This window comes from Bufo bufo, chromosome 6 (genome assembly GCF_905171765.1).
Source record: "Bufo bufo chromosome 6, aBufBuf1.1, whole genome shotgun sequence".
In the NCBI taxonomy this organism is placed as follows: Eukaryota; Metazoa; Chordata; class Amphibia; order Anura; family Bufonidae; genus Bufo; species Bufo bufo.
Genome location: NC_053394.1, coordinates 434598000 through 434623321, shown reverse-complemented (window position 1 = coordinate 434623321; position 25322 = coordinate 434598000). Strand labels below are relative to the sequence as shown.

The 25322-nt window shown below is 47.3% G+C and overlaps 1 protein-coding gene across 1 annotated transcript in view; it reads left to right on the top strand.

The window, feature by feature from the left end:
- LOC121003062 (ABC-type organic anion transporter ABCA8-like) overlaps positions 1 to 25322 on the top strand; it is a 242076-nt gene that overhangs the window by 189665 nt on the left and 27089 nt on the right. The window contains exons 27-28 of the mRNA XM_040434618.1: positions 3948 to 4010; positions 15035 to 15126. Of these exons, the coding sequence (XP_040290552.1) occupies positions 3948 to 4010; positions 15035 to 15126 (155 nt within the window). The remainder of the gene's footprint in view (positions 1 to 3947; positions 4011 to 15034; positions 15127 to 25322) is intronic.

Here is a 25322-nt window from a genome sequence, read left to right as displayed (position 1 = left end):
CCTCCATTGAGAATGCATCAGGGCTGGACGGCTGCGTTCAGGACCGCTCGTGAGCCCCTTCAAACGGAGCGCTCGAGCGGACACCTGAACGCAGGTGTGAAAGTAGCCTAATACTGTATTACAAAAACAATTGATGTCATTTTAGTTGCATTTGGTTCTTTAAAAAGTCCTTGTAAGATTTAATTCTGAACACAATTACAAATTTACACTAAATTCCCTAAAACCCTTTACAGCATTGGGGGTTGAATAATTTTGAACCCAACTGTATGTGCACTGTAGTATAGCATTATGTGACTGTAGGATAGCATTATGGGCACTGTAGTATAGCATTATGTGACTGTAGGATAGCATTATGGGCACTGTAGTATAGCATTATGTGACTGTAGGATAGCATTATGGGCACTGTAGGCTAGTATTATGTGCACTGTAGGATAGTATTATGGGCACTGTAGGCTAGTATTATGTGCACTGTAGGCTAGTATTATGTGCACTGTAGGATAGTATTATGTGCACTGTAGGATAGTATTATGTGCACTGTAGGATAGTATTATGTGCACTGTAGGATAGTATTATGTGGGCACTGTAGGATAGCATTATGGGCACTGTAGGATAGCATTATGTGCACTGTAGGATAGTATTATGTGCACTGTAGGCTAGTATTATGTGCACTGTAGGCTAGTATTATGTGCACTGTAGGATAGTATTATGTGGGCACTGTAGGATAGCATTATGTGCACTGTAGGATAGTATTATGTGCACTGTAGGCTAGTATTATGTGCACTGTAGGCTAGTATTATGGGCACTGTAGGATAGCATTATGTGCACTGTAGGATAGTATTATGTGCACTGTAGGCTAGTATTATGTGCACTGTAGGATAGTATTATGTGGGCACTGTAGGATAGTATTATGTGCACTGTAGGATAGTATTATGGGCACTGTAGGATAGTATTATGTGGGCACTGTAGGCTAGTATTATGTGCACTGTAGGATAGTATTATGTGCACTGTAGGATAGTATTATGTGGGCACTGTAGGCTAGTATTATGTACACTGTAGGATAGTATTATGTGCACTGTAGGATAGTATTATGTGCACTGTAGGCTAGTATTATGTGCACTGTAGGATAGTATTATGTGGGCACTGTAGGATAGTATGTGGGCACTGTAGGATAGTATTATGTGCACTGTAGGATAGTATTATGTGCACTGTAGGCTAGTATTATGTGCACTGTAGGATAGTATTATGTGCACTGTAGGATAGTATTATGTGCACTGTAGGATAGTATTATGTGGGCACTGTAGGATAGCATTATGTGACTGTAGGATAGTATTATGGGCACTGTAGGATAGTATTATGTGGGCACTGTAGGATAGCATTATGTGACTGTAGGATAGTACTATGGGCACTGTAGGATAGAATTATGGGCACTGTAGGATAGTATTATGCAGGCACTGTAGGATAGTATTATATGCACTGTAGGATAGTATTATGGGCACTGTAGGATAGTATTATGTGCACTGTAGGATAGTATTATGTGCACTGTAGGATAGCATTATGTGACTGTAGGATAGTATTATGGGCACTGTAGGATAGTATTATGTGGGCACTGTAGGATAGCATTATGTGACTGTAGGATAGTATTATGGGCACTGTAGGATAGAATTATGGGCACTGTAGGATAGTATTATGCAGGCACTGTAGGATAGTATTATGTGCACTGTAGGATAGTATTATGGGCACTGTAGGATAGTATTATGTGCACTGTAGGATAGTATTATGTGCACTGTAGGATAGTATTATGTGCACTGTAGGATAGTGTTATGTGCACTGTAGGATAGTATTATGAGCACTGTAGGATAGCATTATGTGCACTGTAGGATAGCATTATGTGACTGTAGGATAGCATTATGGGAACTGTAGGATAGTATTATGCGCACTGTAGGATAGTATTATGCACACTGTAGGATAGTATTATGTGCACTGTAGGATAGTATTATGTGCACTGTAGGATAGTATTATGTGCACTGTAGGGTAGTATTATGTGCACTGTAGGCTAGTATTATGTGCACTGTAGGCTAGTATTATGTGCACTGTAGGATAGTATTATGTGGGCACTGTAGGATAGTATGTGGGCACTGTAGGATAGTATTATGTGCACTGTAGGATAGTATTATGTGCACTGTAGGATAGTATTATGTGCACTGTAGGGTAGTATTATGTGCACTGTAGGCTAGTATTATGTGCACTGTAGGCTAGTATTATGTGCACTGTAGGATAGTATTATGTGGGCACTGTAGGATAGTATGTGGGCACTGTAGGATAGTATTATGTGCACTGTAGGATAGTATTATGTGCACTGTAGGATAGTATTATGTGCACTGTAGGATAGTATTATGTGCACTGTAGGATAGTATTATGTGGGCACTGTAGGATAGTATTATGTGGGCACTGTAGGATAGCATTATGTGACTGTAGGATAGTATTATGGGCACTGTAGGATAGTATTATGTGGGCACTGTAGGATAGCATTATGTGACTGTAGGATAGTATTATGGGCACTGTAGGATAGAATTATGTGACTGTAGGATAGTATTATGGGCACTGTAGGATAGTATTATGTGCACTGTAGGATAGTATTATGGGCACTGTAGGATAGTATTATGTGCACTGTAGGATAGTATTATGTGCACTGTAGGATAGCATTATGTGACTGTAGGATAGCATTATGGGAACTGTAGGATAGTATTATGCGCACTGTAGGATAGTATTATGCACACTGTAGGATAGCATTATGTGCACTGTAGGATAGTATTATGTGCACTGTAGGCTAGTATTATGTGCACTGTAGGCTAGTATTATGTGCACTGTAGGATAGTATTATGTGCACTGTAGGATAGTATTATGTGCACTGTAGGGTAGTATTATGTGCACTGTAGGCTAGTATTATGTGCACTGTAGGGTAGTATTATGTGCACTGTAGGATAGTATTATGTGCACTGTAGGATAGTATTATGGGCACTGTAGGATAGTATTATGGGCACTGTAGGATAGTATTATGTGCACTGTAGGGTAGTATTATGTGCACTGTAGGATAGTATTATGTGCACTGTAGGCTAGTATTATGTGCACTGTAGGATAGTATTATGTGCACTGTAGGATAGTATTATGTGCACTGTAGGATAGTATTATGGGCACTGTAGGATAGTATTATGCGCACTGTAGGATAGTATTATGTGCACTGTAGGATAGTATTATGTGCACTGTAGGATAGTATTATGTGCACTGTAGGATAGTATTATGCGCACTGTAGGCTAGTATTATGTGCACTGTAGGCTAGTATTATGTGCACTGTAGGATAGTATTATGCGGGCCCTAGATTCCTTTGTCCACCTCCAGACTCTTCTGTCCACTCCAGGGTCCTCTCTTACCCTCCAGATACCTCTGGCCTCTGCGTATCTCCTGAAAAAAAAAAAAAATTGATATGCAACCGTCTGACCGTTCTTTCCCCGACATCTTCTCTTGTGAGAGTCCGGTGACCTCCTCAGGGCGTGTGGACATCACGTTTTTGCTATTCGTTAAATGGATACATTGTATAAAAAAAAGGATTCAGAAGAATAGCGCACGGCGCTTTTGGTGTCCTGTAGAGTCCAGTAAGAAACGTATACGTTTTTATACTGGCACTCTATGGTGAAGGGGTGCCGCTGTACTCCATCAGTCTGAGGCATCCGATAACGGATTTGTATGTGTTAATCGGATGACCAAAATGTGATGTAAACCCAGCTGTAGACGTCATACATACCAGACTGTCCCACTGTCACTTCCATCACATTCAGAGAGTGACCGTGATTTCAATGTTTGGGGATCTACAAAAACAACCCCTCAGAATCAAGATCCAAGGTGAAGAGAAACCTAATCCTCAGATCCTTCTTTATTATCTGGTTCTGCAGACTTTCGGGAACTTCATCGGTGCTGAAGAACGTCCGACTGAATTGTTTCTGCATCTTATAATGGTAAGTGTCACCAAATCTAGGAAGCAACTCCGACCTATCGAGCAACTCTGGATCAGTACAATGTATGTACACCAGCAGAACAGTGAGTGCAGCTCTGGAGTATAATACAGGATGTAACTCAGGATCAGTACAGGATAAGTAATGTACCGTATGTACACAGTGACTGCACCAGCAGAATAGTGAGTACAGCTCTGTAGTATAATACATAATGTAACTCATGATCAGTACAGGATAAGTAATGTATGTACACAGTGACTGCACCAGCAGAATAGTGAGTGCAGCTCTGGAGTATAATACAGGATGTAACTCAGGATCAGTACAGGATAAGTAATGTATGTACACAGTGGCCCAGATTCAGGTAGATTTGCCCATTACTTACACCTCAGCCGCTCAGCTGAATTTCTCTGCGCTGGAGCAATTTTGCCAAATTGCCACCTGATTCAGGAATCGTTTGTTCATTTAATTTGCTCCTGTTTAAGGCAAAGCTGAGGGCGCAAGGCCGTGCAAGTCAAAGTGGGTGTGCCCCTATGTAAATGAGGAATTTTCGGCTCAGCAGAGGTTTGCTAGCATAATTTCAGGGCAAATCCTGCTCAGCAGCTTGCACTGAGCAAATAAATAGGAGCAGACTTGCGCAGGTTCTTTGCTGAATTTCATCCTGCTTTTTCCTCCCCCCCCTCCTCCCCCCACCCCTCCATCCCCACCCCATGCCTCCTCCGCACCACGGAGATTGAGGAGCCAGAGCCGGGGCACCCTTGGCCCAAAGAAAAAAACTAAAAAATAATTTTATGTCGACATTTTTTTGCTCAACACAATATGATTTTTTTATTATTTTTCTATATGCTCAGGATTTGGGATTTGGATTTGGGTCGGGCTGCTGATGTCATCCTGCAGGATTGTTACCAACTCAAGGATGACTTCAGGGCTAAAGCGAAACATGCGATACACCTCAGTATCAGGCCTCATGCACACGACCGGTTTTTTTTGCGGTCCGCAAAACGGATTTCCGTTGTTCCGTGATCCGTGACCGTTTTTTCTTCCGTGGGTCTTCCTTGATTTTTGGAGGATCCACGGACATGAAAAGTGAAAAAAAAAACTAAGTCAAGTTTCCATTGAAAATGATAGGAAAAACGGACACGGATCACGGACACGGATCACGGACGCGGATGACTATCTTGTGTGCATCCGTGATTTTTCACGGACCCATTGACTTGAATGGGTCCGTGAACCGTTGTCCGTGAAAAAAATAGGACAGGTCATATTTTTTTCACGGACTGGAAAAACGGATCACGGACGCGGAAGCCAAACGGTGCATTTTCCGATTTTTCCACGGACCCATTGAAAGTCAATGGGTCCGCGAAAAAAAACTGAAAACGGAACAACGGCCGCGGATGTACACAACGGTCGTGTGCATGAGGCCTCAGTCATCTGAAAAAGGTTGTAGCGCCCTCTGTAAATCCTCTCCCGTGCCCTCCTACGAGTCGGCTCAGTCAATAGAATATCAAGAACCATAGCTGCCCCTGGCATGTTGGTGCACAGATGTGAGGTCCCGAAAATGTGGGTGCTCTGCTTGTTCAGATCGTCTGTCTAGGTGCTGCTGAAGTTGCGCGCTCCTTCAGATGACATTTGGCCATCTTTTGCTAACTTGCCCCTGCTTTTAACAGGAGCAAGTTTGCCCAGGGAAAAAAGCTTGCACGCTTCCAGCGCAAGATGCGCATCACACGCGCATGTTTCTGAATCATCGGCAGTACCTAATTTGCATATTCGCTGAGGGAATTCCATGAAGGCGCAACTTACACCCCGCGCAAAATTGCGCAGGAACAGCTAGGCTGCGTGCGCGGGAAAATGGCCGCATTTCAGGCTTAACTGGTTTACAGAATCAGCCGCAAATTTGCATAGGAGCAAATCAGTACTTGCGCGGCGCAAATCACACTTGTTCCCGCGCAAGTGCTTCTTGAATCTGGGCCAGTGACTCCACCAGCAGAACAGTGAGTGCAGCTCTGGAGTATAATACAGGATGTAACTCAGGATCAGTACAGGATAAGTAATGTATGTACACAGTGACTCCACCAGCAGAATAGTGAGTGCAGCTCTGGAGTATAATACAGGATGTAACTCAATGATTTTCCTAGTCTACGACGTAAAGTCATAGTTTTATTAAAGACACGGAGGCGAGTATTGCTTTCTCCTTCTTTACTGTCCACCAATAGCAGCAAAGGGAAAAAATTTACATACAGGAAACAACCAAAGTAACCAAGGTCCCTCCCCTATAGCCCCTATAATAGGTCGCTCTTCCTCTGGACCTTCCTCTTTCTTTGAGATCCTGGTGCCAACATCACGAACACTGCAACGAAAAAAACTCCGAACTGCAACTGGAACGGATAAGTCCAACGCCAACGAAGCGTATCCAACTAGCCAACATGGCCCAACCGTGGTAGAGAGATTAACCGGAAGTACGGCATCCTAGACTGGATCGACCTTCAACCTGAAAAAGAGAACAGACCATAGGTCCAGGTGAAACAAATACGTTCTGACCAACGCGTCCGGAATCCCCGTACTCAAAATAGACACACTAGGGATTGAAGGACTGAGAACAATATAAAATCTTAATAAATAACATTAAAGGTAATGATAAATATAATAAATATAATAACAATAATGATAATAATAAAAATAATAACAATATTAACAAAATCTATCATACAATGAGGATAATAATGAAAAACCCCTGTAATAAAAACCGCGAGGAGACCCCAGGGAGGGAACAGTGCGGGCAATACTCGCCTCCGTGTCTTTAATAAAACTATGACTTTACGTCGTAGACTAGGAAAATCATTGAGTTTTACAGCAAGACACGGAGGCTCATATTGCAAGTTCAAAGCCGCTCAATAATAGAAGCAAACAAATGAGCCTGAGGACGAAAATAGAATTCCCTAAACGTGGTGACATTAGACCAGTCAGCCAAGCGCATAACGTCCTCCAATCTGGCCCCTGAAACCGCCAAAGAAGTGGCAGAAGCACTCCGCGCAGAGTGAGCAGTGAAGACGGAAGTGTCTATTCCAGCTAGTGACATGATCCACTTAAGCCAGCGCGCCAAAGTTGGGCTAGAAACCGGCCCGAAAGGGTGTCGGATAGAAAGGAACAGTTGAGATACAGCAGAAGACCAATGGGCCCTAGTCCTGGATTCGTATTCCCTAAGGCAAGCCACAGGACACAAAATCGGAGATGAAGTGAAACTCGGATAGGAGACAGACCTGATGCTAGTCTTGGTGCGACGCGAAATGTTAAAAGTGACCCCCTCCGGGGTAAAAGAGCGAGCGTCATAATCAAGGGCCCGAACATCAGAGACCCTTTTGCAAGAAATAAGACAAAATAAAGCCAACAATTTAGCGGACAATTGTCTCAATGAAAGGGCAGAATTATCCGGCCAAGAGGATAAAAAGGAAAGGACCAGAGAGACGTCCCAGGTAGTAGAAAAACGCGGTCGAGGAGGACGCGCCAACCAAGAACCTCGCAACAGACGAGAGACCGAAGGATGTTGACCTGCAGGGACGCCCTCATAACCTAGATGGGTAGAGGAAATAGCTGACCTGAAAAGGTTGATGGTCCGGTATGCCTTTCCCGCCTCAAAAAGAGAGGTGAGAAACTGCAAAAGGTGAGCTACAGGCGCCGAAACGGGATCCAAGTTCCGTTCCAAGCACCAGCTAGCCCAATTTCTCCAGGCTGCCCGATAAGACTTTCTGGTGCCGGGAGCCCATGTATTGTCCAGTAACTGTCGAGTCGCCTCCTAAATGCCATAGACAGCTCCAGGTGTCCGGTGATCTGGCATGCCAGCAGCGCCAGGGAGCCGTCGAGGAGAATTGGGTGGTGTAGATCCAGAGGGTTGCGAAGGAGGTCCGAACGAGACGGGAGAAGAAGAGGTACTTCCACTAGGATCCTCAGCAACGAAGGAAACCAGACCTGAGACCCCCAGAACGGAACCACCAACACCAAGTCCGCCAGATGTCGTTGAACCTGAAGGAGTGTCCTCGGAATCATCGCGAACGGAGGAAAAGCGTAAAGGCGGGACACAGACCAATCCTGGAGGAAAGCATCCACCGCTACTGCCTCCGGATCCGGACGCCAACTGAAAAACCGGGTGAGTTGCCTGTTGAGTCGAGAAGCAAAGAGATCGATGGACATCGGGCCCCATATGTCCGAAATCGCTGAGAACACCTCCGGATCCAACTGCCAATCGCTGCCGTCCGACAGGTAGCGAGAGTTCCAATCCGCACGAACGTTGCTCAGCCCCGGCAAGTACAGGGAGTGCAGAATTATTAGGCAAGTTGTATTTTTGAGGATTAATTTTATTATTGAACAACAACCATGTTCTCAATGAACCCAAAAAAATCATTAATATCAAAGCTGAATATTTTTGGAAGTAGTTTTTAGTTTGTTTTTAGTTTTAGCTATTTTAGGGGGATATCTGTGTGTGCAGGTGACTATTACTGTGCATAATTATTAGGCAACTTAACAAAAAACAAATATATACCCATTTCAATTATTTATTTTTACCAGTGAAACCAATATAACATCTCAACATTCACAAATATACATTTCTGACATTCAAAAACAAAACAAAAACAAATCAGTGACCAATATAGCCACCTTTCTTTGCAAGGACACTCAAAAGCCTGCCATCCATGGATTCTGTCAGTGTTTTGATCTGTTCACCATCAACATTGCGTGCAGCAGCAACCACAACCTCCCAGACACTGTTCAGAGAGGTGTACTGTTTTCCCTCCTTGTAAATCTCACATTTGATGATGGACCACAGGTTCTCAATGGGGTTCAGATCAGGTGAACAAGGAGGCCATGTCATTAGATTTTCTTCTTTTATACCCTTTCTTGCCAGCCACGCTGTGGAGTACTTGGACGCGTGTGATGGAGCATTGTCCTTCATGAAAATCATGTTTTTCTTGAAGGATGCAGACTTCTTCCTGTACCACTGCTTGAAGAAGGTGTCTTCCAGAAACTGGCAGTAGGACTGGGAGTTGAGCTTGACTCCATCCTCAACCCGAAAAGGCCCCACAAGCTCATCTTTGATGATACCAGCCCAAACCAGTACTCCACCTCCACCTTGCTGGCGTCTGAGTCGGACTGGAGCTCTCTGCCCTTTACCAATCCAGCCACGGGCCCATCCATCTGGCCCATCAAGACTCACTCTCATTTCATCAGTCCATAAAACCTTAGAAAAATCAGTCTTGAGATATTTCTTGGCCCAGTCTTGACGTTTCAGCTTGTGTGTCTTGTTCAGTGGTGGTCGTCTTTCAGCCCTTCTTACCTTGGCCATGTCTCTGAGTATTGCACACCTTGTGCTTTTGGGCACTCCAGTGATGTTGCAGCTCTGAAATATGGCCAAACTTGTGGCAAGTGGCATCTTGGCAGCTGCACGCTTGACTTTTCTCACTTCATGGGCAGTTATTTTGCGCCTTGGTTTTTCCACACGCTTCTTGCGACCCTGTTGACTATTTTGAATGAAACGCTTGATTGTTCGATGATCACGCTTCAGAAGCTTTGCAATTTTAAGAGTGCTGCATCCCTCTGCAAGATATCTCACTATTTTTGACTTTTCTGAGCCTGTCAAGTCCTTCTTTTGACCCATTTTGCCAAAGGAAAGGAAGTTGCCTAATAATTATGCACACCTAATATAGGGTGTTGATGTCATTAGACCACACCCCTTCTCATTACAGAGATGCACATCACCTAATATGCTTAATTGGTAGTAGACTTTCGAGCCTATACAGCTTGGAGAAAGACAACATGCATAAAGAGGATGATGTGGTCAAAATACTCATTTGCCTAATAATTCTGCACGCAGTGTATTCTGCCTGCACCATGATGTCCCTGGAGAGGCAAAACGACCAAAACTCCTTGGCTAACCGCGCCACGGTTGCCGAGTGGGTACCGCCCAACCGGTTGACGTATCGGACTGCCGAGACGTTGTCCATCCGCAGTCTGATGCACGCATTGGCGATCCCATTGGAGAAGCTCCTGACTGCAAACGAACCGGCTAGGAGCTCCAAGGCGTTGATGTGGAGGAGGGACTCCTCCGCCGACCAGGATACTCCCGTGGAAACTCCGTTGCAATGAGCGCCCCAACCCTGGAGGCTCGCATCCGACTCGATGGTCAACTCTGGAAGGAATCCGAAGATCGCCCTGCCGTTCCACGCTTCCAGATTGGCGATCCACCAGCGCAATTCCTCTCGGGCTTCCGAGTCCAAGATCACCACGTCCGCAAAGGAGGCACCAGTCCGAAGATGCGCGATCTTCTGTCGCTGGAGAGCACGGTAGTGCAATGGGGCCGGAAACACGGCTTGAATCGATGATGCTAACAGTCCGATGATGCGGGCCAGGTGACGTAACGAGAGGTGAGGAATGAGAAGAGCATGCTTCAACTCCTTGCGGATCGCACGCAACTTCGTCATCGGAAGACTGAGGGATTCCGAGATCGAATCCACCATGAAGCCCAGGAATTCCATCCGCTGCGATGGAAGGAGGCATGACTTCTCCGTGTTGAGGAGGAAACCTAGGCCTGTCAGTAGGTCCGCTGTCCACTGCAGATGTTCTAGCAGACCCACGCTGGACTCGTGCATCAGGAGGATGTCGTCCAGGTAAATGATGAGGCGCACACCACGACTCCTCAACCACGATACGACTGGACGCAGCAGCTTGGTGAAGCACCAGGGAGCTGAAGATAGCCCGAATGGGAGACAGGTGAACCTCCAGGTCTCTCCTCTCCACCAGAACCGGAGAAGATCCCTGGAACGAGTGGCCACTGGGACCGTCAGGTAAGCATCCTTTAGATCCAGCTTTACAATCCAGTCCCCAGGAGTCAATAGGTCTCGAAGGAGGTGAATCCCCTCCATCTTGAAATGACGGTAGCGCACCACCGTATTTAGAGCGCGAAGGTTGATGACCGGTCTCATCTGACCCCCTTTTTTCTGAACGAGGAATATGTTGCTGATGACACCCTACCCTGAAGGAGGGGCCCGCTCTATCGCCTATTTTTGTAGGAGAGAGAATAGCTCCGTGTCTATCAGTGCGCAATCTGGGCGGGAAAGCGGTATAGGCGGGGGGGAGGGAACCAGGCACGGGGACCCCGTGAGCTCTATGTGGAAGCCCCTGACCGTGGTCAGTACCCATGGATCTGATGTGATGAGGCCCCAAGCATGAGAAAAAAGTTGGAGTCTGCCCCCTACACAAGGGACCATAGAATCCCCAATCTGGGGAAGACTTACCGAAGGGTCTGCGAGAGTTGGGGTTGCCTCTGAAGGAGCGAGATCGCCACTGGCCTCCTCTGGTCGAGAAGAAAGGAGAGGGGTTGCGCTGTTCCTGGAAAGGAGGTCGCTGTCCAAAGGAACCTCTTCCTGCGCCACGGGCCTGAAAGCTTGTACGGCCGGACAGGCGGCCCCTGCTACTGCCGGCCCGATTAGAGACCCGTCCCTGGAATACCCTGCGCATAGATGACTGGGCCTTGTCTAGCGCGGTGAAGGTACCAACAAATCGCCCCATATCCTTAATAAAGGAATCGCCAAAAAGGAGCCCCTGGGCGTCCTTACCAGCTTCTGTGAGCGCCAAGTTAGACAATTTGGGGTCAATTTTGAATAAAATGTCTTTACGCCTTTCGATTGCCAAAGAGGTGTTGGCGTTTCCGGCTATGCAGATCGCCCTTTGGGTCCAACCCCGCAATTCTTCAGGGTCAATCGGGGAGCCCTCAGTTCTAGCAGTCTCAGCTAGCTCAAAAATCTTGGCCAGTGGGCCAAAGATATCTAATACTTTATCCTGGCAGCTGCGTAGAGCTGAGTCCAGGCCCTTTTTGGGGTTCCAACCAGTTTTGGCCAAGAACTGTGACATTTTAGGATCCACAACGGGAGTGTCACATACTTTGTTGGGGACTAGTGGCCTGGGGCACTCAGCCCTAAGTTTATTCCGTGTTTCACGGCTAAGAGGGTGACGCACCCAGTGCTCCAAATAACTACCCACATGTTCAGTGGGAAGCCACTCCGCCAATCGAGGGTGATGTAAGGTGTCGGGATCGAACATAGGTTCACCCGCAGAATCTAGCAGTACATCAGATCGGTTAATGGCGGAGGAGGACGCTACGTCCTTGGCAGAGGAGGCCGCAGTAGCGGAGACTGAGGGGCCCTGAACTGGGGGAGCAACATCCTCCTCTGACACATAATCAACATGCACAAAAGCCTCCTCGTCCGATGCTCTGTCAGAGTCAGACTCATTAGGGGATTGTGCTCTAGCGCACTTCCATGTTCGCGCCCGTTCTGCCTGGCGTGATGAGGCCCTTTTACGTGAGCTATGCACGTTATCTTGGGTGGCAGGATGCGCACCAGTCAAGTTCTCCTGTGGTACAGGAGGTTCAGTAAAGGTAGGCTGCGGAGTAGTCATAGAGTCTTGCAGAGCTACTCTAGAAGGCTGAGCAGATAGTGCCTGAGTAATGCTCTGAGATAATATATTAGACATGGAGCCCATGGCCGCCATGATGGCATCTGACACAGAGCGCTGAAGTGCAAGCGCCTGTGCATCCACCTCAGTGGTTCTCTGACCCTCAGGAGAGGAGGGGGGAGCATTGCTGGTGGGAGTCTGGGCAGAGTTAGACATAGTATCCATGTAAAATGGCCGGCCAATAGAGAGAGCACACTGGGGAACTAGTTATAGTCAAACCTGAGAAAAGAACGCAGCAAAGTAGCGATGCAAGCGCACAAAACGGGGAGCAGACCGGAGCAGTGCGCAGGAGCCGGAGACCGGAGTAGTGTGCAGAGGCCGGAAGCGCAGAGGGAAAGAAGCCGGTCAAAATCCCGCGAGAATCGCAGCACATTAGCATGTAAAATGGCCGCCGAGATCTCGCGAGATCTCGCGGCCGGCCGGTCAAGTGGAAGCGCCCTCAGGAATGGCGCCGCAGCAGTGTGGAGAGTAAGGCCCCGCCTCCGACCGCCAAGCAAAGCATGGGGACCGAGAAGGTACTGCAAAGGGGAAGATGCCGCAATGCGCGGTCTCCACTAGGTAAATAGGAAAGCGCAGTAACAGGAGTACAAAGAAGCGCAGCAAGGGGGGAAAAACGCATAGGAAGGAAAATAAAATTAAGGGGAAAATAAAGAACAACTAAACGGCAACAAATGGGCCGAAACCCAAGAGGGAGCGCTGCCAGCAAGGGTTAGTCACCCTGGTATAGAGCAGCGCACACGATAATCACATATACAAAACCACTATAGTAAGACACAAAAGAATCTATAGGTGCACTTAACTGGTGGCAGCAGCAAAGAAAGAGGGAGGTCCAGAGGAAGAGCGGCCTATTATAGGGGCCAGTGGGGAGGGACCTTGGTTACTATGGTTGTTTCCTGTATGTAAATTTTTTCCCTTTGCTGCTATTGGTGGACAGTAAAGAAGGAGAAAGCAATATGAGCCTCCGTGTCTTGCTGTAAAACTCAGGATCAGTACAGGATAAGTAATGTATGTACACAGTGACTGCACCAGCAGAACAGTGAGTGCAGCTCTGGAGTATCATACAGGATGTAACTCAGGATCAGTACAGGATAAATAATGTACCGTATGTACACAGTGACTGCACCAGCGGAACAGTGAGTGCAGCTCTGGAGTATAATACAGGATGTAACTCAGGATCAGTACAGGATAAGTAATGTGTGCACACAGTGACTCCACCAGCAGAATAGTGAGTGCAGCTCTGGAGTATAATACAGGATGTAACTCAGAATCAGTACAGGATAAGTAATGTATGTACACAGTGACTGCACCAGCAGAATAGTAAGTGCAGCTCTGGAGTATAATACAGGATGTAACTGAGGATCAGTACAGGATAAGTAATGTATGTACACAGTGACTGCACCAGCAGAATAGTGAGTGCAGCTCTGGAGTATAATACAGGATGTAACCCAGGATCAGTACAGGATAAGTAATGTATGTACACAGTGACTGTACCAGCAGAATAGTGAGTGCAGCTCTGGAGTATAATACAGGATGTAACTCAGGATCAGTACAGGATAAGTAATGTATGTACACAGTTACTGCACCAGCAGAACAGTGAGTGCAGCTCTGGAATATAATACAGGACGTAACTCAGGATCAGTACAGGATAAATACTGCTACGATGTCCAGCTGCGGTACTGCTCCAATTTTTTTTTAATTTTTTTTTTTCACATCCGATCAACCTATAATATCAGGAATCAGGAGGCAAAATAGTGAAGCACTGTAGGCACTTTCAGGCTAAAAGATTCATTTATTCTACTCACAAGAGTCGTTTAAGGTCCCTTTCAGACGAGTGTGCGTGAGTATGCGGCAGCTCCCGTCCTGACCTTCAAGGGGTCGCGTTGCATTTTATTGATTTTATGATGCTATGTAACCCTTGCAGTGCTGGAATGTATTGGATAACACTGACAGCATTATGTCAGTGTTATCCAATATTTCAGACCTCTTTCCATCAGTGATTTTGAGCCAAAACCAGGTGCGGCTCTAAAAACAGAACAGGTGCAGATCTTTCCATTACACCTTATGTCGACACCTTATGTCGGTGGAGGCTCCAATCCTAGCTTTGGATCACAATCACTGATGGAAATCACTGACCAAACACTGACGTGTGAATGAGGTTTAAGGAAGGAGAATTGGAGGAAGGACCTGGCATCTGACTTATCCTCCCTGTTTGTGGATTCCAGGAGAGGAGAGCGGTCCCGTAACTTTGTTTCACTTGCCTAATGTGAATTGAACCCACTTCACGAAGGACTAACAGCGCTCACAGTACGAGATACAACCCAAGTTTTTGTTTTGTATATTTTATAGAATAGTGAGTGCAGCTCTGGAGTATAATGCAGCATGTAAGTCAGAATCAGTACGATGACTGCTGTTTGTAGAGATTCGTTCCACACCCTAGAGAGGTGATGACAGGAGGTGGACATGGGCTTTATCCATTTCTGAGATTTACTGCATCTCTGACCATCACATGGATTTGTCTTTCCTTTCAGCCATGCTGTCAGATCATCACATTCTGGGGCGTCCTCTGGTTTTTGGAATGGAGATTTGGAACACGATGCCTGAAAACAGATCCCATATTCAGGTGAGAGTCAAAAACTTTTGTTTAAAATGACTTCCATAATGTTGGTGCCTCCTACATTCGTTAATTTCTAACGATAATTTGTTTTCCCTTAGGCTGGCTTCACACCTGAGCGTATTCAATAAGCGCTGTTTACAGGCGTTTTTGAGGCGTATTTTTGTATTTTGGAAACGCGCGTCGTACACGCGTTCTTGCTATTGACCACAGAGGCGTACAATGAAAAACAGAGGTGTTACGCGCGACAATATGCCCCAAAGAAGCTCCTGTACTTCTTGGGGCGTAGGGCGTTTTTAAAACGCTCAGGTGAGAACCATGCCCATAGGGAAACATTGGTTTTTGCCAGTTGAGCGTTTTACAGTGCGTAGGAACGCTCTGTAAAACGCTCAGGTGTGAACCTAGCCTTAGTCCTAACAGCAGCACAGATGGGGTTAACCACCCCCCGTGGACTGGTAGGACCGGCGGAATTTTTAATGAGCCCAAGTAATAAACCAATAAGACTCCCCTATAAAGGAGGGAATCACCCCCAGCCCACTGTGTTATAGCAAGAAGACAACTAGCCTTACTAAGGTGGGATATTTGTGTGCTGCTGTTAGGACTAAGGGAAAACAAATTATCGTTAGAAATTAACGATTCCCTTACGTCCTACCAGCAGCACAGATGGGGAGATAGCAAGAAGAACCCCTAAGGTGGGCCCTCATGCCTGGTAGAACCAATTATAGTCTGCCCAAAGGCCGAGTATTCAGCTAATTTGGCATCCAGTCTATAATGGGAGACGAATTTAGATTCAGAGCTCCAGGAGGCAGACTTGCAAATCATGTCAAGCGGAAGAAGACTCCTCTCGGCAAAAGAAGTAGATACGGCCCTGGTAGAATAAGCATTCACAAACCCCGGAAGGTCTAGAGATTGGGAAACAAAGGATTCCCTAATAGCCTCCTTAATCCATCGACTGATGGACGGTTTAGATGCCTTATGGCCTTTAAACTTACCGGCAAACAGGATTAGAAGATTTTCATCTTTCCTGAACTCCTTTGATCTATCCACATAGATCCGGAGGCATCTCGAGACGTCCAGAGGATGACTAACAGGTTCCTTGGAGGAGGTAGAAGGTGTAGAAAGAACTGGGAGGGATATCACCTGATTGATATTCTGGAACGAAGGAACCTTAGGCCTAAAGTACGGGAGAAATCTTAGAAGGACCCGGTCTTGCAAAAAGATGGTATAGGGCTCGTGTGCTGAGAGAACTTCAAGCTCAGAGACCCTCTTGGCCGAAGTCACTGCAAAGACGAACTTGAAATCTACCTCCTCCAAAGGCTCAAAGGCGGGAGATGCTAACCCCTTGAGAACTACTGATAAATCCCATTGAGGAATGGGTCTCAGTACTGTAGGCTTTAATCTTTTAGCTCCTTTAAGGAACCGTTTGATGAGTGGGTCCTGAGAAAAAGACTTGCTGAGGCAAGCTGAAATGGCTGAAAATTGAACCCTCACGGTAGATGGAGCAAGGCCGTGTTGCAGGAATTGAAGGATGGCGGAGAGGGGCGGATCTGCAGACGCCACCTCCTTTGAGGAACACCAGGATGAGAATATCCTCATAATCCGTGAGTAGGCTCTCTTGGTAGAGTCCGCTCTTGAATGAGACAGCGTTCTCAGGACCGACTCTGAAAGCCCTTCTATTCTGGGAAGGGACTGATCAACTTCCAGGCTGTCAGGTTCAACCTGGGCAGAGGTGAGTGTCCCATGACACCAGGGTCTGCTGAGGGGGGAGCCTCCAATATTGCCCTCGACTCATTTGGGTGAGCTGGATCTTTTCGCCCAAAACGGTATGATGGCTATCACCGAGGCATGATTCTGATGGATTTTCATCAATACCCTCGGAATCATGGAAAACGGAGGGAAGATGTAAGCCAGCCTAAACCTCCAGGATATTGACAGAGCGTCTATCGCCAGGGGGTTGTCCTCCCTGTAAAGGGAACAAAACCTCTCCACCTTGGCGTTGAACCTTGTTGCCATAAGATCCACTCCTGGCATCCCGCACTTGAGGACTATCTGCTTGAATATCTCCGGATGTAAAGACCACGGCTCAGCCGATCTGCTATCATATTGAGGGATCGGCAGATAAGTGGGAAAGGTTTGACTCCGCCCAATCCAGAATCGCTCCGATCTCTGTCAAGAGGGGAAGTGATCTTGTGCCTCCCTGCTTGTTGATGTAAAGCACCGCAGTCATACTGTCTGACTGGACTTTCACCGCTTTGCCCCAAATCTGAGGGGTGAAGTGAAGGAGGGCTAGCCGGATAGCACGAATCTCACGGAGATTGGATGAGAGAAGCCGCTCCTGAGGAGACCAGGTACCGTGGACTGGAGTGTCGTCTAGGTGAGCACCCCAGCCTACTTGGAACGCATCCGAGGAACAGATAGGAACTCTGCCGTGTTCTGTATTTGGGATCTTCTTTCTGGAGTCAACTGGAGAGACATCCCGACGGAGTCGATTATGAAGCCTAGATATCTTACTGAAGTCGACGGGCTCACGTTCGACTTCTGCCAGTTAATGATCCAACCCAGGCGGAACAGAAAGGAGATTGCTACATGAAGATGGTGGGTCAGGACCACTAGAGAAGAGGCTTTTAAAAGCTAGTCATCCAGGTTAGGAATGATGGTCAGTCCTTGAAGTCTTAGAGCCGCCACCACAGAAACTACCACCTTTGTGAAAGTGTGAGGGGCAGAAGAAATGCCAAAAGGAAGGGCAACAAACTGAAGGTGTCTGATGACCCCCGAAACCTGGACCGCGATTCTGAGATATTTCCTGGAAGCAGGATGAATCGGGATGTGCAGATACGCATCCTTGAGGTCCAGGGTTGCAATCATGTCTCAAGGATTGAGAACGTGAACCACTGACCTGATGGTCCATATGAAACCTCACCTTTCTTATATATCGATTGAAATATCTCAGATTGATAATCATCCAGAGATCTCCCGATGCTTTGGGAACCAGAAAAACTGGTGAGTAGATCCCTAAGCCCCGTTCCCCTGCCGGAACCACCTCCAGAGCTCCCTTGCGGATGTATGCCTGAATGTTAGCCTCCAAAACCGACTGCTTGGCGGCCTGTAAAAGTTTAGTCCTGATGAACCTGTCCGAAGGAAGAGAAATAAGACTGATTAAATACCCTACGGAGATGACCTTCAAGACCCAGGGATCCGAAATCTCTCGGATCCAAATGTCCTTGAAGTGGGAGAGACGACCCCCAACGGGAAGATGAGGCAGGGGAGTGGGGAAGTTTTCTGGCAGGACGGCAGGAGCAGTGTCGGACTGGGGTGCCTAGGGCCCACCAGTGGAATTGATTTTGGGGGCCCACCCTAGAGCTGGAGATATAACTTGTTCATTTTTCAGTCTCGCACACATGAATGTATGCATTTTAGCACACAATACAGTAACAGTATGCTAAACAGAACAGTATTGTGCACTGCACTATATCAAATAGTTTCTCTTTAAAGGGAGTCTGTCATCACAGTTTCACCTTTTTAACCCTTCCCATAGCTTTCTAGCAGCATTACAGTTGATAAAAATGTTACCTTTATAAGCAATCGTGGACTTATAAAACTGGCAAAAATCATCTTAGGGCTCTTTCACACCTGCGTTCTTTTCTTCCGGCATAGAGTTCCGTCGTCGGGGCTCTATGCCGGAAGAATCCTGATCAGTTTTATCCTAATGCATTCTGAATGGAGAGAATCCCGTTCAGGATGCATCAGGATGTCTTCAGTTCCGGAACGGAACGTTTTTTGGCCGGAGAAAATACCGCAGCATGCTGCGCTTTTTGCTCCGGCCAAAAATCCGGAACACTTGCCGCAAGGCCGGATCCGGAATTAATGCCCATTAAAAGGCATTGATCCGGATCCGGCCTTAAGCTAAACGTCGTTTCGGCGTTACTTTAATAGCGTCCTGGGTGCCATAGTAACACTGAACGCAATTTGAAGACGGCTCCGTCTTCAAATGCTTTCAGTACACTTGCGTTTTTCCGGATCCGGCGTGTAATTCCGGCAAGTGGAGTATACGCCGGATCCAGACAACGCAAGTGTGAAAGAGGCCTTAGTAGGATATGCAAATGAGGGCTCGCAAGTGCCCAGGGGCGGCGTCAACCTCGTAGGTGCCCAGGCAGCTCTGCCTTATCGTCGCTTCCCCCTGCCCATCCTTTCCCTCTGCCCGCCCATCTTCTTACTTTTTCTTTCACCGAGATCCCGCGCCTGCGCACTGAGTCCGTTAGCCGGCGCATGCGCATTAATTACTGTGATGCCGTACCAGGAATGGACATCGCAGTGCGCATGCGCCGGCAAAAGAAGAAGTAAGAAGATGGGCGGGCAGAGGGAAAGACTGGGCGGGGGGAAGCGACGATAAGGCAGAGCTGCCTGGGCACCTACGAGGTTGACGCCGCCCCTGGGCACTTGCAAGCCCTCATTTGCATATCCTACTAAGATGATTTTTGCCAGTTTTATAAGTCCACGATTGCTTATAAAGGTAACGTTTTTATCAACTGTAATGCTGCTCGAAAGCTATGGGAAGGGTTAAAAAGGTGAAACTGTGATGACAGACTCCCTTTAAGCAACTCATTTAGTTGATAACTGTATCTGTTATTTACAGTCAGTAGTGTGGACAGCAGTCACACATTCCATGTCCTAGATAAACCACCCAGTCCCCCAGCCTAAACAATATCCAAAGTGAAGGAAATGTTTCCTGCATATTCAGAAGGATAAGTTTATTGAAGTGATCGCAGTAGTGCCCGGCCTCCGCACAGCTCACCAAGCTCAGCGCCGTGCATCCTATAGCCGCTGTGCTTGGTATCGCGCTCAGCCCCTTTCTCTTCTATGCGGCTGAGCTGCTCCTAGGCTACTTGATCAATGAACGTGACGTCACATGGCCCAGAAAAATCACAGAGAAGGGCTCACAGGAGCCCCGGTGCCTTCTCAAACAGCTGATCAGCAGTGGTCCCAGGTAGGGATCGACTGATTATCGGATTTACCGATATTATCGGCCGATATTCAGGATTTTCAAAGTTATCGGTATCAGCATCTAACCTTGCCGATATGCCGATAACGAATCGCGAACATGGATCGCGCTGCTATCAACACGATCAATGTTCCCTCAGCAGCACAGGGGAGAAGGAAGCAGTCCCTCCCCCCTGTGCCGCTGCTGCCACCAGTGAGAGGCAAGAGGGGAAGAGGAGGGGAGGCGCTGTGACCATTGCGCCACCAATGATGTTAACTCAGTTATTAATTCAAATATAGGAGGCGGGTGAATCATATAGCTGCACCTGAGGGGTTAACTGTCGCGGATCGCAGCTACCTCTCATAGAGGTCAGGTGTCTCTATATTTGAATTAATGGGCAAGTTATCTTCATTGGTGGCAGTGGCAGCTTCTGATCAGAGCCCAAGCAGTGTAATTGTGGGGCTCTGATCGGTTACCATGGCAGCCAGGACGCTACTGACGCCCTGGCTGCCATAGTCAGCTCCCTGCTGACATGTGTACTATGCACAGGGCAGCAGGGAGAGTGTGAAGTCCTATTCACCCTGATAGAGCTCTGTTAGGGTGAATAGGACAAGGGATCCAGGTTCTAGCCCCTAAGGGGGAAATAGTTATTAAATTAAAAAAAACACCAACATATTAAGTATAAATATTTAATCTTAGATATATATAATGGCATCCCTTCGTTTTACAACAGATTTGTGTAGGAATTTTTTATTTTTTTCAAAAATGAAAATGCACAAAATATTGGTATAAATTATCGGCTATCGGCCTGAAAGTTCACAGGTTATCAGCTCAAAAAAAATCTATATCGGTCGATCCCTAGTCCCGGGTGTCAGGCCCCCACCAATCAGAAACTGATGACCTATCCACAGTCATATGTGACTGATATCAGCCGCTCCTCTTATAACGCTCCAGCACTGATATAACCTCCAGAGACATTACATCACATGTGACTGATATCAGCCGCTCCTCTTATAACGCTCTAGTACTGATATACCGTATTTTTCGCCCTATAAGACGCATCGGCCCATAAGACGCACCTAGGTTTTTGGGGAGGAAAATAAGAAAAAAAATATTTTTAACCAAAAGGTGTGCTTTTGGTGGGTTTGGAACTAATGGTGGTCTGTGGATGGCACTATTACTGGGGATCTGTGAAGAACACTGTTATGGGGGGGATCTGGGGATGGCACTGTTATGGGGGGGATCTGTGGATGACGCACGTTATGGGGGATCTGTGGATGACGCACGATTATGGGGGATCTGTGGATGACGCACGGTTATGGGGGATCTGTGGATGACGCACTGTTAGGCCTCATGCACACGACCGTTGTTTTATTCTGTGTCCGTTGTTCAGTTTTTCGTGATTTTCTGCAGACCCATTGACTTTCAATGGGTTTGTTGAAAACTCGGCTAATGCACCGTTTGTCATCCGCGTCCGTGGTTCCAGTCCGTCCAAAAAATATAACCTGTCCTATTTTTTCCACGGAAAATGGTTTGCGGATCCATTCAAGTCAATGGGACTGTGAAAAAATGCGGAGGCACACAAGATTGTCATCCGCGTCCGCGTGTCCGCGTCCGTTTTTTTCCTATCATTTGCATGGCAAACTTGACTTAGATTTTTTTTTACTTTCCTTCATGTCTGGTGATCCTCCAAAAATAAAGGAAGACACGGAAACAAAAACGGATCACGGAACAACGGAACCCCATTTTGCGGAACGGAACACAACAACGGTCGTGTGCATGAGGCCTTATGGGGGGGAATCTGTGGATGACGCACTGTTATGGGGGGATCTGTGGATGACGCACTGTTATGGGGGTTGATCTGTGGATGACGCACTGTTATGGGGGGTATCTGTGGATGACGCACTGTTATGGGGGGATCTGTGGATGGCACTGTTATGGAGGGGGATCTGTGGGTGGCACTGTTATGGAGGGGGATCTGTGGGTGGCACTGTTATGGAGGGGGATCTGTGGGTGGCACTGTTATGGAGGGGGATCTGTGGGTGGCACTGTTATATATGTGCCATCACAGACCCCCCCACCCCATAACAGTGCCATCCACAGATCCCCCACCCCTTAACAGTGCCATCCACAGATGTCCTCCATAAAACTGTCATCCACAGATCCCCCCCCCCCCGCTCCAGTGCTGCAGTATACTTATATAAAATGTCTCATTCAATTAAAAGTGATTAAACATGCCCCCTCACTCCTAATATTACTGTACACCCTAACAGCTTCTGTACAACGCAGGCAGGCCGGGCGGCCAGCGCGTCACTCACTGACGTCACGTGCCTGCGCCGCCTGCTTGATTCATAAAGTATGCGGCGCAGGCACGTGACATCAGGGAGTTATGCTGCCGTCCGCCCAGCTGTTAGGATGTATGGTAATATTAAAAGAGGGGGGGGCATGTTTAATCACTTTTAATTGAATGAGACATTTTATATTTGAATATTGCAGCACTGGAGCGGCGGGGCCGGAGTACAGTGACTGCACCAGCCCTGCCGCTATTGCCGGCCCCCAGCTCCTCCTCCCAGTCCCTCCCCGCTCTCGCATACATCGCAGCCTGCGATGTAAAAATGTCAGCATTCACCCCATAAGACGCAGGGGCATTTTCCCCCCATTTTTGGGGGGGAAAAAGTGCAGCTTATGGGGCGAAAAATACGGTAACCTCCAGAGACATTACATCATATGTGACTGATATCAGCCGCTCCTCTTATATCGCCCCAGTACTGATATAACCTCCAGAGACATGACATCATATGTGACTGATATCAGCCGCTCCTCTTATAACGCTCCAACGCTGATATAACCTCCAGAGACATTACATCCTATGTGACTGATATCAGCCGCTCCTCTTATAACGCTCCAACGCTGATATAACCTCCAGAGACATTACATCATATGTGACTGATATCAGCCGCTCCTCTTATATCGCTCCAGTACTGATATAACCTCCAGAGACATTACATCATATGTGACCGATATCAGCCGCTCCTCTTATAACGCTCTAGTACTGATATAACCTCCAGAGACATTACATCCTATGTGACTGATATCAGCCGCTCCTCTTATATCGCTCCAGTACTGATATAACCTCCAGAGCAGGGGCGTACATACAGGGGTCGCAGTTGCGACCGGGCCCGGCACTCCAGGGGGCCCGGCCGCCTGTGGACCCCTGGCCCCGCCCTGCAGTAGTGCTGTGCCTGCCTGTATAAGGGCTGTTTCACACGAGCGAGTCGATTGCGGGAATCACGCTCTGTGTGTGAGTGTGAACCTCCGCTCTGGACTTGCAGGAGCGCAGGGCATTATCATGATTTATAATGCTATGTGTCTCTGCATGGCCTTTTTTCCACAGAATCATACTGACATAAAGCTGTCAGTATGATTCTGTGGAAAAAAGGCCATGCAGAGACACATAGCATTATAAATCATGATAATGCCGTGCGCAAGTCCAGAGCGGAGGATCACACTCACACACAGAGCGTGATTTCCGCAATGGACTCGCTCGTGTGAAACAGCCTTAACCCTGGCGGCCGACCCGGGGCCCGCCACCCAGTGTTGCGTTTCTGCGCTGCAGTGCCAGGCCAGGCCAGCCCTACCCTCCTTGAGTGAGAGTCTCCTCCCCCTGATTCTCCTCCCCGTGCGGCGGTGCGGCGTGCCTAGTCATTTTCTGTTGGGCGGCCGCACCGGACATGACGTTTCCCTAGGCTGCGCAGGCGCACAACAACGCCGAGACGCAGCAGGGAGAAGGCGCCGGAAAAGCTTTCGGGAGAGCGTGAAGAAGCCGGTGCCGGTCCGGAAGTGAAGATAAGATTTGTAAAAAAAAAAAAAAAAAAGTCTTCATAATTGCTCACCACATTTATGGTGAGTGAGTTCAGAGTGGGGTCTGATGGAGGCTGGCTTTATAACTAGCTCTGCTATATTTCTGTAGCCTGCAACCTCTGACTGCCCAGTTGGGATGAAACTACTACACCCAGCATGTTCTGGCAGGAATAGTAAATGGATATTGGTGCAATTCTGAGCTACTAGTCTATATACAAACCGGATTCCAAAAAAGTTGGGACACTATACAAATCGTGAATAAAAACTGAATGCAATGATGTGGAGGTGCCAACTTCTAATATTTTATTCAGAATAGAACATAAATCACGGAACAAAAGTTTAAACTGAGAAAATGTACCATTTTAAGGGAAAAATATGTTGAATCAGAATTTCATGGTGTCAACAAATCCCCAAAAAGTTGGGACAAGGCCATTTTCACCACTGTGTGGCATCTCCCCTTCTTCTTACAACACTCAACAGACGTCTGGGGACCGAGGAGACCAGTTTCTCACATTTAGAAATAGGAATGCTCTCCCATTCTTGTCTAATACAGGCCTCTAACTGTTCAATCGTCTTGGGCCTTCTTTGTTGCACCTTCCTCTTTATGCCAAATGTTCTCTATAGGTGAAAGATCTGGACTGCAGACCGGCCATTTCAGTACCCGGATCCTTCTCCTACGCAGCCATGATGTTGTGATTGATGCAGAATGTGGTCTGGCATTATCTTGTTGAAAAATGCAGGGTCTTCCCTGAAAGAGATGACGTCTGGATGGGAGCATATGTTGTTCTAGAACCTGAATATATTCTTCTGCATTGATGGTGCCTTTCCAGACATGCAAGCTGCCCATGCCACACGCACTCATGCAACCCCATACCAGCAGAGATGCAGGCTTCTGAACTGAGCGTTGATAACAACTTGGGTTGTCCTTGTCCTCTTTGGTCCGAATGACATGGCTCCCAGATTTCCAAAAAGAACTTTGAATCGTGACTCGTCTGACCACAGAACAGTCTTCCATTTTGCCACACTCCATTTTAAATGCTCCCTGGCCCAGTGAAAACGCCTGAGCTTGTGGATCTTGCTTAGAAATGGCTTCTTCTTTGCACTGTAGAGTTTCAGCTGGCAACGGCGGATGGCACGGGGGATTGTGTTCACTGACAATGGTTTCTGGAAGTATTCCTGAGCCCATTCTGTGATTTCCTGTTTGTGGTGCAGTGTCGTTTAAGGGCCCGGAGATCACGGGCATCCAGTATGGTTTTACGGCCTTGACTCTTACGCACAGAGATTGCTCCAGATTCTCCGAATCTTCGGATGATGTTATGCACAGTTGATGATGATAGATGCAAAGTCTTTGCAATTTTTCGCTGGG